Here is a 16,316-nt window from a genome sequence, read left to right as displayed (position 1 = left end):
TTCACTGAGATATCAAACGCACAGAGGGAAGAATGGATGGAGAAAGATGGAGCTCGGTTTTAGACAGCTTAAGCTGAGTTTGAGGCACTATGGGATATCTCAATAAACATGTACTGTAATTACTCTGATACTTTACTCTGAGGCTCAAGAGAAATCTGGGCTAGGGATTGAGACTTAGGAATCCTTAGCCTACAGAGGATGCTGTATAAAAGCTGTGGGGTGGGTGGGATTCTCCAGGAAGAATGAATAGTGTTAAGAATAAATAGAAGAGGTCTCAGAGTACAGCCTCAAGGAACACTAGTACTTAAAGGTTAGAAAGAAAAGAAATCCAAAAAGAAAAACCCGCAGAGCATGACATGGAAGGCAACGAAAGAGTTCTTCGAAGAGGAGAAACTGCTGTCCTGTCAAATATGGCCAAATGGTCAAATAAGGTGACACCTAAATAAGTGACCCGTGTGTTTAGCAATAGAGATGGGGGACTTTGCTGGGGGAAGTTTCAGTGGAGTGGTGGCATTAGGAACCAGAAGGTAAATGGATTGGTGAGGAATGGGTGATGGTTTAAATGTAGATACTCTTCAAAAGGGCTCACTACAAAGGAGGAGCAAGATGGCAGCACTGAAAGGGGATTACCGGGTTGAAGGATACCTTTTTTAGTGGAGGAGATTCAAGATTCAAGTATGTATAAAAGCTGAGGAAAAGGAGTCAGTAGAGACAAGGTTCAGTTGGTTACAGAAGAGAGAGCCTTTTTGAAGGGGTGAGACACTGAAAAGGAAGGTAGATAACCAAATCCAGCAAACAGATGAGTAAAGTTTTCAACAAGAGAAAAGACATCTTTCCACTATGACAGGCAGTGGGGAGACATGGGATCTAAATAGTTAATTTTTTTGTATAGAAATATACCATTTTATTACAAAGAGTCTCAAAAATGAAAACAGTATCTCAAAAAGGAAACTAGACCACCAACCTCCACCTGCAGAATTAGGGGAAGACAAAGGGCACGCAGTGTCAGTTTCTCGGCTCACTTGAAGCCACTGGGAAGGTATGAGAACAGAGCCAATCTAAAAATGGCTGATGTTACATTAGAAGCCTGAAAAGAACAGGAGACCCTTGAAGATCTGGCCATCCCTTCTAGAATGTTCAGTAAGGGCACCTTTCCAAAGCTACTAAGCAGGCATTTGGCATTTCAGGATTTTGTCTTATGGTTGCATAAAAGTATCCCTTTCACCCAGACCTGGTACTCTTTATGGCTCAAAGTTAAGAACTGGGGAAGGATGGAAGGATGAGTGGCAAGGCAGCTCCTAGAAGAGTTCACCCAGCATAGCTGCCCTGGGCTCAAGGCCTTGGTTTCTGTCTAGTCTCTGGGATTTATATTTAATAAATTTTCCTATAAATACACAGAGAAATAGAAGTATAAAATCTGAGGTGTTGGTGGAGAAAGGCGGGGGACTTGGCAAGAAGCCAGAGCTGGAGAGGTCTTTTCAGGCCAACCTGACCTCCTCCTTGACCCCTTTGGCTTCTGGCTTCTCCTCCTTGGTTTTCTCCTCTTCTGTGACTTTGTTCTTCTCATCTAGGTCTTTCTCTTTTTCATCCTCTTTTGACTCTCTTGGCTTTTTTGAAGTTGGAAGAGTTCTTGTGGCCACCCTCTTCCACCTCATCAGAGTCGGAGAACTCTCCCTCACAGGCAATTCGTTTGTCAGAGGAACAGATCGAGATGTATTTGTCAGGGTCTTCTTCACTCTCATCGCCACTCTCCTCAGGGACGGATCCTGTGGAATCACCTGCATTTGGACCCAGGTGTGTGGGGCAGCATTCTGAGGTTCTCAAACAGTCGCTGTTTATCTTCTCCAAGTACTATTCGTGTTCTGGTTAGTCATACTGAAAGGACTGATGTGAAGCTTGAAATCTGATCCAAACTATTCCAAGTAGTCGCTGTATGGAAGCTCATTAGGGATCTCTGTATCCAGGGCCACACCTGTCTAATAGGTCCAGCACTAGGCAACATTACAAATGATGAACCACCTCCTCCCAGCATCAGCATAGGCAGGTTAAAGCTCTTGACAAGTCCCACACACTTGGCATGGACCCCCTGCCACTTTTTTTTGAGATGGAGTCTCACTCAGTTCCCCATGCTGGAGTGCCCCATGCTGGAGTGCCCTGGCGCAATCTCGGCTCACTGCAACCTCCGCCTCTAGGGTGCAAGTGATTCTCATGACTCAGCCTTCTGAATAGCTGGGATTACAGAAGTGCACCATCATGCCTGACTAATTTTTGTATTTTTAGTAGATGCGGGGATTCACCATGTTGGCCAGGTTGGTCTCAAACTCCTGACCTCAAGTGAGCCTCCCGCCTCGGCCTCCCAAAGTGCTGAGAACAGGCATGAGCCACCATGACAGGCCGGCATGTGCTTTGATGATCAGATGGAAGCAACCTAACCAGTCCCCAGATAAGGAATCTGAGCCACACTGTAAGAGCACTGCACTAGGCTGGAATATCTCCATTACTCTGAACGCAACCAGCTTGAAATGGCCTCATAAGACTTGTCATCAATCCCATCTCAGAACAGGTAGTTACCAGCATATTTGCCTTTGCCAGCCCCAATATCCTGTAGATCCCTAGTTCCTGAAAAGTTCTCTCCATACTCAGGAGAAGACACAGTCATGACCCAGTCTGTGGTATAGAAGGCCTCTTCCATCCCATTGCCGTGGTGAATATCAAAGTCAATATATAGCACCCTCTGGTGATTCGTTAGCAGTTCCAGGATGGCCAAGACAATGTCATTAACGTAATAGAAGCCAGAGATGCCTCAGGCTTCTTTGCATGGTGCAGGCCCATAGCCCAGTTCACAGCGATGTCTATCTGCTGCTTATTAAGTTTCACAGCACTTGCCACTGAGCCACCAGTAGACAACTGTAAGAATTCAAACAGGCCATCAAATACTGAACAGTCCTTGCCGATGTTGAATCTGCATCTGCTTGCTGAGCTCGAACATGTAATCTGAATGGATTGAGCGCAAGAATTTAATGTAGTCATCCCCATGGTACTTGGTTATCTCCTCAGTACTGGGCTTGTGAGGGTGACAGATTTCTATTTTTCAGTGGAGACCATAGTTGGGCAGCAAATTATAAGTCATGCAGATCTGGTGAGGCTTCATTGGATGGCCTTGTCTATAAGAGTAACTTCCAACATCCCCATCCTGGTAGTAACAGACTTTCCTCCTGGTGCCCTGTGTCTGCGTCATCTTGCTTGCCTCCCGTCCCTCTCATCAGTTCGTCTCAACAGTAATGTTTAAGGTATGGGAATGGGAAGTGAAGAGTACTTATGACTTTTGGTTTGTATTTTCTCAGTGGAATAAAAGACAAAGATATTTGCCTAGAATGTTTTCCCCATCTTCCCACCTAAGTTCCTTTTTATTTCAAAATGACCACATAAAGTCTGGGCCCTTTCTGTTACTCTCTTTCATGGCACCCCGATCTTTGCCTACAATTGAATGAAGGTTGTTGTTATGTAATATTTTGGTTTACCTGTTAATCATGTATCTCCACCATTAGACCATAAACCCAATCAAAGAATGATCCACGTCTGGTTTGTTCAATATTGCATATCCAACACCTAAAAGTACCCAGCACTAAATGGTCAGTACGTATTTGTAAACTGAATGAATAAAACCTCATCTTAATCACTTATCTGTCCTTCTCCTGTGTTCCCATGGAACTCTGCTTATATCCTAGTGTAACTATTATTAAACTCTACCTTTGATTACAGTTAGTTGTGTATAGGTTTATCTCCACGTTATTTAAAGTCCTTGAGGACAAAGGCTGTGCCTTATGTGCTGTTTTTTCTCACTACAGATGCCTGTTTTTGAACAAGGTAGTGTTTTAAAATAATGTTGCTACAAGATCCCTGGGTAAGACAGAATCCAGAGATTAGCAACAAGAAGACACCTTACAAAGTTGTTATAATGTCCAGGAAAGAGAACAGAGGACTGAACTAGACATGAGGAAATGGAAGAAAGAAACCAGAAGCATAATCTATTGCACTTGATGAAAAGATTCATTTTGGTTCTGAGGGAATTGATGGAATATAAGAGGGTTCTGACAATTTTAAATCAGGTGCCTGGCAGAATAGGGTTTCTATAAATTAAGCAAGAAATATAGGAGCAATAGCAGATTTGATAGCTGAGAGATAAGCAATTAGAAGGAAAATGAAGATAATTTTCCGATGTTTCTCAGTTAAATTGCATTTATTTGTTGCTCATTTCATATCCACATGTTCCTGTCAGAATAAATATATACATGGATCAAACCCTTAAAAGTGATCTGTTATTTGGGGAAATGAGATTTACTTATGAAATCTAAATTTTTTTTTAATTTTTTTTTTTTTTTTGAGACAGAGTTTTGCTCTGTCACCCAGGCTGGAGTGCGGTGGCACAATCTCGGCTCGCTGCTACCTCCGCCTCCCAGGTTCAAGTAATTCTCCCGCCTCAGCCTCCCAAATAGCTAGGATTACAGGCATGGGCACCATGCCTGGCTGATTTTGTATCTTTAGTAGAGATGGGGTTTCTCCATGTTGGTCAGGCTGCTCTTGAACTCCTGACCTCAGGTGATCCGCCCACCTGGGCCTCCCAAAATGCTGGGATTACAGGTGTGAGCCACTGCACCCAGCCTACTTTTTTTTTTGTTTTTGAGATGGAATCTCATTCTGTTGCCTAGGCTGGTGTGCAGTGGTGCAATCTCAGCTCACTGCAACCTCCACTTCCCGGGTTCAAGTGATTCTCCTGCCTCAGCCTCCCAAGTAGCTGGGATTACAGGCGCTCACCACCATGGCCAGCTAAATTTTCTATTTTTAGTAGAGATGGGGTTTCATTATGTTGGCCAGGCTGGTCTCAAACTCCTGACCTCAGGTGATCCACCCACCTGGGCCTCCCAAAGTGTTGGGATTACAGGCGTGAGCCACTGCACCCGGCCTATTTTTTTGTTTGTTTGTTTTTGAGATGGAATCTCATTCTGATGCCCAGGCTGGAGTGCAGTGGTGCGATAGCTCACTGCAACCTCCACTTCCTGGGTTTAAGCGATTTTCCTGCCTCAGCGTCCCAGAAGCTGGGATTACAGGCGCTCGCCACCACGGCCAGCTAAATTTTGTATTTTTAGTAGAGACGGGGTTTCATCATGTTGGCCAGGCTGGTCTCAAACTCCTGACCTCAGGTGATCCGCTCGCCTGGGCCTCACAAAGTGCTGGGATTACAGGCATCAGCCAAAACTATTTGAATACACAATAGAATTAACTATTTAAAGTTGTGCTATTAGCAGTGAGTTTTAATAAAGACCAAAAGAACAACTCGAAGTGTGGGCTGGGATTTTCAGGGAAGGAACCGTAAGGGGACAGGATGTAAACTGATTTGAGATATAAGCAGTATTTGGAATGGTGCAAAGTCATGGCAGAAGGATGTGAGGAACAGTGAGGAGGCACCCTTCTTTTACTAAGCACATGAATCATATACAATGAAAGAATACATTTTGTACTACATTTTATAATTAGCACAGGAAAAAAAACAATAGGTGGACACAGAAGGACTGACTGCTAATTCTCACATAAAACTAGAGGCTAGGTTGAGTCAGGAAAAGTAGAAAATGCAGTGATAAGGAAAGAGAATTGGGCAGCAATGAGAGAATCAACAGTTTTGTTTCCCTTTATTATTATTATTCTAGTCACTGGGAATCACCAAGAGTCTGCTTAGCAGTTTGTCTCACAACAACAGTTGTATTTCAAAGCAGAATAAAAGTAATCTCAGAACGGAAAATAAAGGTTGGAAAGAAGATCTCCTTAAGAAAGGGAAGATGTGGGGTTTAACTCTGTTAATTCAAAATCTGAGGGTCTTTTTCCCAAAAATAAAGCATAGAAAGCAACAAAGAATGGATACATGAAAGGGAAGAGAGATATGGACTACCTGCCCTTAGTTGTGTGAACCTCATGCCTATGTAAAATTCTTTCATGGTAACCAAAAGAATTGACATTAAAAGTCTAGGGAGAAACGTTACCAGAAAACTGAGGTACTGCATGACAGGAGAGAGCTCACGTAACCCTAGTCTGGGTGGTTTCAGGCATGGTATAAATAACTAGGCCAACAAACTGCACTAGACACAGAAATTAGTTGAATAAACTCATCCACTCCGATTTCATTTCATATATCTCATGAGAAACTAGAGGACAAAAAAACTTCCAAAATTAACAAAACAAAGTTTACCCTAGCCATCAGTGCCAATGAACATAAATGACTGCCTGAGAGTTATATTAGCAAAACAATTGATCAGATGAATTAAACTAGCTATGGGAAATATACACTCTATACTTAGGTGCACATTTATTTTATTTTATCTTATTTTATTTGGAGACAGGGTCTTGTTCTGTCATCCCGGCTGCAAGTCCAGTGGCGCAATCATGGCTTATTGCATCCTCAACCTCCTGGGCTCAAGCAATCCTCCTGCTTCAGCCTCCTGAGTAGCTAGGACTACAGATGTGTGATACCACGCCCAGCTAATGTAGAGAAAGGGTTTTTCCAAGTTGCCCAGGCTGGTCTCGATCTCCTGGACTTAGGTGATCTGCCCGCCTTGGCCTCCCAAAGTATCTGGATTACAGTCCTGAGCCATCAAGCGTGGCCTTAGGTGCACATTTTAAAAATATGGAATTTAGAATGGCCAGACAGAAATAATTTTACTTAAATTATTTCAACCTTTGTAAAACATACTATATGCTTCTGAATTTGTAACAGAAATCTTTCATTAAAAAAGTATGAATTAATTGATTTTTTTGCTTTACTGTCACTTGGCAGACATAAACAAGACTGTAAAGATTATTTTAGTAACAGCTGAAAAATTAAGTATTAAAAGTCAAAATAAACACTTTTTTGGAGGACCAATGATGACAAAGAGAGGGTAATAAGAGGAGCTTTGCTTCAGGCTCAAATTTTGCATTATTTTGAAAGGTAATACAGTCCATCTTGGCTAAAGACTGGAAAAATGAATGAACATGTACAGAACAGGGAAAGCAGAAAAGTTTTTCAGTTTCTTTCTAATAAAAAAATCTAGACATACCAATATTCCAATAAATGGGTTTAAAAAACAATAGTGTACAACATAAAGCACAAATCCTTTTAAAATCATAATGAGGACAGTATCACACATGGAAGTTCCAGACTAGTACAATTAGAAAGAGCTGACAACATTCACATATATAACCTGAAAAAATTATATAACTGTTTGCTTATGCCTAGAAACAAACCATAGGCTAGTAGAATGTGAAACTAATTTCATTAATTTTTATTTTCACAGATGATAAATAAGGCATTTAACTTAGGAGTCTTTAAGAAACATTTTAATAAAATATACAGTTATGTCTGGTAGCAACAGAAAGGTAAGTTAAATAAGTTTGAAATGATAAGCAACCATGTAAGATTCTCTAAATCAAATTTCAATATTAGAAAAATATATAGTGAAGAAAGTATAGAGGATACTCTAATCAATAATTCATGACACTAAAGTACACTGAAAAAACATTCATGATGTTCCACTTTTTCAAAATGTGGAAATTACCAGAAAAATATTTTATATTAAAATATACAAAGTTGGTACCAATCTATAAGGCTTCTTAACCAGACTCCTTAAGACAAGTAGTTAAAAGACACTGAGAGCTTATACATGAAGAAGCACAAACTATTCATTAAAAATGTTCCATTTTATTGCTAATAAAAGAAATACAAATTAAAGCAAGGCATCAAATACTAGAATTTATATCCAATATTGAATCAAGCTATGGAGAACAGGTACATTCAAAAGCCTTGGGTCACACACATCTTTTGGCAATGATAAAAGAGCTATCTGATCACTTGCACCCTTTGGCCTGGTAATTCCACTCTGAAGAATTTATCTAAGCATATATCCCAAAGGGGAAAAAAGTATACCACATTGCTTTTATCAAAAACAATGGAAACAACTCAGATGTGCAATAAACATAGAATAGTTAAATAAATTATGATATGTTACCCAAGGAGAATAACACAGCTATTAAAAACAAAGGAGTGCATTCTTATGACAAAGCAAGAATGCATATCAAAATCTTCTAAGGTTAAAAAAAAAAATGGAACATGATATAAAACATTACTAACACATAAAATGTTATGTTTACATAATACAGATTGAGTATTTTGAAAATGGCTTTAAAAAACTTTACAGATTTTTTACTGTAATGCTAATAAAACTGGTTGGAAAAATAAAAGTGAAGACTAACAATTTTTGAAGTCACCAATATTTCTAGGAGAGTTTCTTAAGGTTTGGTATAAGAAATATTTCTATTTAAAAAAATGGTGTCAAGTTTCCCTGGAAAGTCATTTTTGGGAACTGTGAAGCAAATCAGCCTTTGCATAGTAATATCTATAATATTATGATAATATTTCCAGTGGGAACTCGTGTTTTCATAGCTGAAAAACTTTGTTTTGGTAAGCTGGAACAGAAAGCTGCAGACTATACTGAAATATGTTGGAATGAGCTTCTGATGATCAAATATTTCAGTAATAAAAATTTGGCTTTTAAATTCAACTCAAAGCACTCTACTATTTTAATCCTCAACACTTTAATACTAATGATAAAAGACTAATGTGTTTGGCTACTATAAATTAATCATCTTTAAGGCATCAGCACATCTTATCTACTGTCCACAGAGATCTGTAATATCTATTCCCCCAAAATAATTTTTGTATATTCTTTTTGCTCTGCTCATTAGCTAAGCTGTTGCTTCAACTCTGGGCATTTTATTAAGTGACACTCAAGTAAAGTGGGGTTCTTATGATAAAAGTCACAAAGCAGGATTACAAGACATGTTCTCTAAAGTTCATTATTTTAGAACTGATATGAGAGTCAAGAATTTTAGCTTTTTAAATATTTCACCTAATTCTTCTATGAATAATGATGGAAAGCTTTCAAAATAAGTGACATAAAAGTGGGCATTACATAGTACATGTTCTCTACTAAAGCATTACTATCATAATTTTTTTACCCCCAAAAAGGGGGAAAAGCCCACAAAATTTGTAAGATATAACTAATACCATTTAAACAAATAATTCAGTAAAAAAATCCTTATCATTGATGAACTGACACAAAGCATTTAAAATAATTTCCCAGTGGAAGTCACCATCCCTTAACTTCCATCAAAACATGCTGTATCTTCTACTGAAAAATATTTGTGGAAGTAAAATTACAAAGCCCACACTAACCTGAGAGCTCTGTACACAGGGATGGCTCACTATAAGGCTGCCTCCTAAGCAGCATGAAGTCCGTGCCAGAAAGCCCCATTGCTACACTAAAAAAGTACAGTTTATATGAGGTTAATTCTCTGAATTCTCTACCTTTCTATTAAGGCGAATAAAAGAAGACAGAAAGTACTAGTGAATAATGCATGCTGAATCTCTGAAATTATGTTAGTAAAGGCTAAAATATCATTCTTAAAAACAGATGGGCAAAATACTTAAGAAATAAATTATTCTAACTGCAGCGCCAGAAGAAAAAAAATACTAGACATTTTGGTTATGTGAACTTGCTTGCCTGTAACATACTTAGTCCATTTATAATGGTGTCTATTATTATAAATAACCTCATATATGGAATGTATGTAGGCAACACAACAATGTGTTAAGAAATGAAATGCCTGTTTCCAATATGTTCTACTTAAATATTTGTAAATTTTCTTTACTAAAGTTGAGAGGTTTCTATTGCATTTTTAAATGCTAGATACCAATGTCAGATATAGCTGTGAAATATTCACTAGATTAGAATTTTCACTATTTTCTTTTATCCTTGAAATATTTATTGAGAACTTACTAAAAACAAGGTTTCTGTTTTCGACAACGCAATTTCTGACAGAGGCTACGTTTTCCTCCTTCTCTAACTAAAAGTGGATTTAACCTCTATTTTTGTGTTGTTTTAATTTAACATGGCACTACAGAACAAAGAGGAAATAATAGTTTTTAGAGACAGCTACTGTGGCAACTTTTGAAAGTGAAAAAAATAGTGAAAAAAAGTCATGTCATTTTCCCTACCTCTAAACAACAGGCAGATTAGATAATCTGGCAATTTTCCTAAGAAAACATTGGAGAAAAATGCTCTTCAGTTTCTGGAATATTTTAATTGTTAAAATTTAAATTTGGAGTATAAAAATTTACTTACTTCCAAGCTACCTCTCTTTATTGGATTCAGGACTAATAATTTCTTCAGAAGATTTTCACAGTCTGTGGACATGTAAAAGGGAATACGGTATTTCCCTCGTAAAACTCGCTCTCGCAGTTCCTTAATGAAAGTGAAAGAAAGCACTTGTAACTGGTTTTTGAAATAATCATACTTGGGGATAAAACATTAATATAAAATTTAGCTGATACCTTTAAATTCTGGCCATCGAAAGGCAAGGAGCCACTGACTAATGTATAGAGAATGACGCCCAGACTCCACACATCCACTTCAGGCCCATCATACTTCTTTCCTTGGAAAAGCTCGGGAGCAGCATAGGGTGGGCTTCCACAAAATGTGTCCAATTTGTTCCCAACTGTAAATTCGTTACTAAAACCAAAGTCAGCAATTTTAATATTCATATCACCATCAAGGAGAAGGTTTTCAGCCTAAGAGGAAAATAATAAAAAGAACAATGTAAAAAGCCTACATAAAATAAAAATATTCGTTAAAAGTGTTTTAGCTTCCAAACTTACATCTCGTCTCTCATTTATAAATGTAGTATCAAATTTAGAAGCCCAGTATGGTACTTCAATGCATTCTGAATTACATCTATATAAGACTAAATTTTAACGCTATAAAAGGAAAGCTCTCTTTATATGCATATATGCAACTACTTAAGAAAGGTTATTTAAAACCCATTTTCTTTCATAGGTTATTTTAAACTCATTTTTTCCCTCATAGTCAGAAACATCCTAGAAGTGTACCTTAGTATGACCTACTCTAAAGAGCACAATACTAATCCATCTTGGCCTTAAACCAACATGATTACCCAAAGGAGCTCTATTTTAATAGGGTATTGTTGGTTAATGCTAGGCTCAAAGGTATATCTACAGTAACTGCCTGTCAGGGGTTCTGTGACTACTAATTCATTCCTTTGTCCTCTCTTGTAGAATGCTTCCTTAACAAACTACTGTTTCAGTAAAACATGACCAAAAAATACAGCCTCTATTATATCTTGTCTGTTTTAAGCTTCTTTTTGCTGTTTTAAAACTAGATTCTCTTCTTGACGTATATTTTACATAGAAAGCAGTGAATTTTCCATGTTTTGAGATGGTTTTCCAAAATCCTAAAGCAGAATCACTCAAAGACAATATTTTACATGTCCCTTTTGTAAACAGAAGCAATTCAATAAAGGACTTGTTTTTGTACATGTTTTATTTCAAACTCTATTACAATGGATGGATAGACTAACAAAGGTATAGGTTACTTTGTAGATGTGTTTTATCAGGTTTCAAAAAGAAATAAAATTTGACTAAAACAAAAATCAGATTTCTCTATATTACTACAAGGTCCAACAATCATAAGAGTCAAGCACTCTGCCCATCATGTATCTCTTCCCTCCCTACCTGCCACAACCTTTCTTTTCTTCTTTTTTGTGGTATACTAGCTTGGGATATTTGTTTTCATTTTATTTTGGAAAATGCAGATACACCTAGAACCCAAAATATACAATAAAAATGGGGTATCATTTATTACATAAATACTATAAAAGCACATACATTTGGAAAAATTTATAATAGATTGTAACATTTTTGAACTGTGACAAAACCAGGTTATTTTGATGTTCTGATGTAAGGGCCTGGTCACTGTAAATTTCTGAAGCTGTTTTTGAGCAAGCTGGACTTTCTCTAAAAATGTCTGGATGGATATCAAAGTATCCAAGCTGCCTCAGAAGAGAAGAGCTGCAAGGGGTTCTGAGGTCTCCTTCCAGGAGTGTATAGGAAAACTCTCTCTACTGGACTGGAGGGAAAACACAAGGTTTTGAACATTATTATTTTTTGCAGAGTTTTTTCATATAAGAAATGAGATGATAAACTGGGAGTTAAACACAGAAGCAGGGGAACAGTTCTTTTCTTTCTCATTCGTCATGGAAGTGATTCCCCTTAAAATAGCCAAGGAAGGAAATCAAGAAATAGAAAAATTGGGAGCAATAGAAAATTCATAAGCTCTGAAAAATGAAGCTAAAATACAGAATTAGACTTGACTTTTGACAACTGTTTAGGATAATATATTCAAACATAACCCAAACTGGTGCAAGTAGTTGATAAAGGTGATGAGGAAAAAAGTGAAAAAGAAAAATAAGACTCTTACGTACAGGACAATGAAAATTAAACTTGGAAGATTAGAGAAAAAAGGAAAAAAACATGTAAACATTTTAGCCCAGGGTCCTTCCACTTTCATTTTTTAAACAATCTATGTGGCACAACCATTTATTGACTAACTACACATTTCTTATTCCAAAGTATGCTCATTTATACTATTATACGCATTTAGTGTTCATAAAAATGTTTTAAAACTTTCCTTAGTTCTTTGAGCTTTAAGGTAGAGTGTGAATACTGTCTCTTATGTAAGGGAAACATGGGTCTGTGCTCTGACTTTGCTTCTGTCTGAGGTCCCACACTTTTGGCTGGGAATAAAGTTCCATATCTATGCAATTAAAGCAAACTAATTAATAGTGAATCAAATCCTCTAACCTCTAAAGCTAGATAACTTCTCACTTATATTTTCTTCATTTGCTCAGTGAAAATATTACCTTTCATAAAGCTGCTGTGAGAATCAAAAACTAACTACTTGTATAGTGTCTAGTAGCACAGTTAGGCAATAAGACAGCTCTAATATTATTATTAAACATACGTTAATAATAAAGATTTTTTTAAAAATTACAATCAGAAGCTTACCTTAAGATCACGGTGAACAATGCACTTTTGATGACAATACTGTACAGCAGATACAATCTGGAATAAATATTTGGATAAAAGAGTCAAACTATTAAAAAAAATTTTCCCCAATAATCATCTCCAATTTAGATAAATTACTAACTTGGATTTCAAGGTAGTATTTAATAAATATGCTATGTCTTTAGTTCAGAAAACTATACACATTAAAGCGATGAAATTTTCGCTGTTAAGTGCAGAAAATTTGGAAAAATAATATTCTCTTACTAAAATACAATAAAATATTTCTCTGTCAGAGGCTGTGAAGATGTCATATGGCTCATTTATAGTTCTCTGTTTATGTGACTGAATGTGTACAATTTATAGTTTTGGTCAAATGGTTTACTATAGTGTTGAAATAAAAGCTTTGACACACATGAATTACTATTTTAAGATAATTGTCTCAAGTTAAAAAAGCAAAACTCTATTCTAGGAATTACAACAAATGTGTTCAAGGCATGTTTCTTTAGTGAGGCCAATTCACTAAGAACTTATCGATGAGGTATTTAGCAATACCTATATTTATCTATTCATATATAAAGAGAAAGGAAAGTTTTTGAGCCTTAAAAAGAAATGTGATCAGCAATAGAAAAGAGGGAAAAATGAAATTCAATCTTAAACCTGTCACTAATTCAGTCAGGTGAAGTATTCTATGCCTGTAACTTGATTTTGTATGCAGCCATAATTTTTAACCATCACACAGAGCTCTTTGGAGACAAGGACTAAACAGGAGGAACCCAACAGTTTAAAGGCCAAAAGTATGACAGAAATAGATTATAAACAATTCTATGATAGTTCTTTATTACATAAAATACAGAAATAGAATCTGATAGCAATCAATTAAGAACTATTTTTTACATATAATTACATCTGATGAATAGAAGGATGGTCATTTTAATGTACATCAGAACATTCAATTCTGTGAATTCAGTTAAATATAAAAACAGTTTGAATGTTAGGCATTTACAAATGGAGACAAAAATGAGATTTTTTTTTCAAGTATAAAGGTGATGTGAAGTATGACCATGCTAATAGGAATATAGGTGGGAAAAAAAACCTTCAAAGTAGAAGTGAACTGATATTTCAGTATTGTAAAATTATTCTAATGTATATTAAAATGGTTTGAAGAGAGAGAAAACATGAATTCAAAACAAAATAATCAACACACAATGAGTAACATACAATTCCATTTAATTCATTTTGATTCAACAGTTTATTGAGTACCTGCTATGTGCAAGAAAATGTGCTGGTTGCTAGGCAAATACAAAAATGAATACTAATTGGACTCTGTCCTTAAGGCGCTTACAATCTGATTAAGAAGAGAAAATAAGGTATATATTCTCTATATACCTTGTATTATGGAGGTATATATTATATATAGAGATATATATTATTACCTTTCTATATATTGTATATAGAGAGGTATATATTATTCCCCTATAATACAAGGTAGAATCATAGAACTCTACCTTTTTAAAAGAGTATCATAAAAAATAAAGAATAATTTCAGTTGGAAATGCTTCCTGAAGGAGGTGATATTTGCTCTAAGCCATCCTTGAAGGACAGAAATATTTTAAAATGTGGAGATCTGGAGATGGGAAGGTGGTGAAATGCATTAATGACAGGGGAACTGTTTATTTGAAAAGCAGGTAGGATTCATGCCTGTAATCTCAGCACTTTGGGAGGCTGAAGTGGGAGGATGATCGCTTGAGGCCAGGAGTTCAAGACCAGGCCTTGACAACACAGTGAGACCTCATCTCTACAAAAAATAAAAATATTAGCTAGGTGTGGTGGTGTGCACCTGTGGTCCCAGCTACACAGGTGGCTGAGGCAGGAGGATTTCTTGAGCCTAGGAGGTTGAGGCTGCAGTATGCCATGCTCACACCACTGCACACCTACCTGGATAACAGAGTGAGACCCTGTCTCAAACACAACAAACAAACAAAAAGACCAACAAACCAACCAACCAATCAAACAAACAAAAAACCCCAGAAAACCAAACCAAACAAAAAATCATTTAAAGAAAAGGAGGTGGAAAAATGGTGACAGTGGGAGTCAAATCTTGACAAATAGGTTGGTAAAAGTCAAAACTAGGCAGGTACTACAGAACCACTAGATGTTCTTAGGCAGGGTGACTGGGAATGATTATAATCAATTTGAAGTATGATTCCCAAAAACACAGAAGGATCTAATGATGAACATTTGTAGTATTAGTTTTCTTAAGCAATATGTTTCAAAATTCTAATACCCAATTTTCACTAAATTACGTTCATTAGCCAAAAGACATATACATTTATATGTATATTTTATTAGACATACTATATAGGTTATAGTATGTTCGTATTATAAGATTATTTTGTATCACGGGTGACAGAAATTTGCTGATAATGACATTATCTTTTATTAGGCACGTTTGTATGATCCACTGAAGGTATGCGACAGATAATAATTTGGTTATCAAACATGATCAGAGGCCATGCAACTCATGTCAGACAGAATGGTCTCTATGAAAACAGTTCTATATTTACTTCTGGAATCAAACATTTCCTAAGCCTCAAAGCATCAAGAATGGAAAGATAATTACGAAGAATCCTCTGCATTAAGCATGTGTTCTCCCCAAACTCTATGAAGTCTGAGCTATCAGTCAAATGTGGTGGTTTATTATAGTATTAACACAATTGCTTAGCAGGGAACAATTTCTGCCATGAAAGAAGTTCTGCCTTCTGACTCACTGCAAGAATCCCCCTCCACAAGCCCAATTTTTACTGCATTATTTTACAGCTAGACCTTCCAATCTCAAAACATTCTGTACTTCCATAAATAGGATATAGGAACTTCCCTATGAGCCTTCTATTAATGGATCTTGAAAACATGATTTATAGGCAGCTGGGAACTGACGGTAAGACCACACACATCAGTGTTTTCCACTGAGGTGGAGTTATCAGGGTTACTTTGCAATTATTAATACTTATAAGTGGGTCAGGAATCCCCATGCTTGAAGTGGTAGACTTGATATTACAAGAATTGAATCAATATTATGATTTTTTTTTTTTTTTTTTGTAGGCTCAAGTCTTAAGGAATTTTGTAAAAGCATTGTATGGGTAATGGCTGCTAACTGGTCTTAAACTGTCCTAGTGTCTTCAGTATTTCTAAGAGTAAGGTCAAGGACGTATATACATTTATCCTTGTTGACACAGTATTAACACATACTTTCTTTCACTGTTAAAATAAAAAAGAAAATAAAAGTAAATGTATATTCATTAAGTCCGTAAGAGTTTAAATCAAATCCATAAATAAAAATAAGCTCCTCAAAAATAAATTTAAGTGTAAA

The 16,316-nt window shown here is 36.6% G+C and overlaps 1 protein-coding gene and 1 pseudogene across 16 annotated transcripts in view; both read right to left on the bottom strand.

Moving 5' to 3' along the window:
- The window catches only part of MARK1 (microtubule affinity regulating kinase 1), a 143,930-nt gene that overhangs the window by 36,694 nt on the left and 90,920 nt on the right, over positions 1-16,316 (bottom strand). For all 16 annotated transcript variants that reach the window (XM_065542096.2, XM_065542103.2, XM_074036688.1 and 13 more), the window contains 3 exons: positions 12,950-13,006; positions 10,421-10,657; positions 10,212-10,331 (listed from right to left, as the gene is read on the bottom strand). In XM_065542096.2, coding sequence (XP_065398168.1) covers positions 10,212-10,331; positions 10,421-10,657; positions 12,950-13,006 — 414 coding nt within the window. The remainder of the gene's footprint in view (positions 1-10,211; positions 10,332-10,420; positions 10,658-12,949; positions 13,007-16,316) is intronic.
- LOC135970172 (histone deacetylase 1-like) lies at positions 1,336-4,232 on the bottom strand (annotated as a pseudogene).

This window comes from Macaca fascicularis, chromosome 1, assembly GCF_037993035.2.
Source record: "Macaca fascicularis isolate 582-1 chromosome 1, T2T-MFA8v1.1".
Classification (NCBI taxonomy): domain Eukaryota; kingdom Metazoa; phylum Chordata; class Mammalia; order Primates; family Cercopithecidae; genus Macaca; species Macaca fascicularis.
The sequence above is the reverse complement of the archived record's forward strand: the minus strand, read 5'-3'. Positions and strand labels throughout refer to the sequence as shown.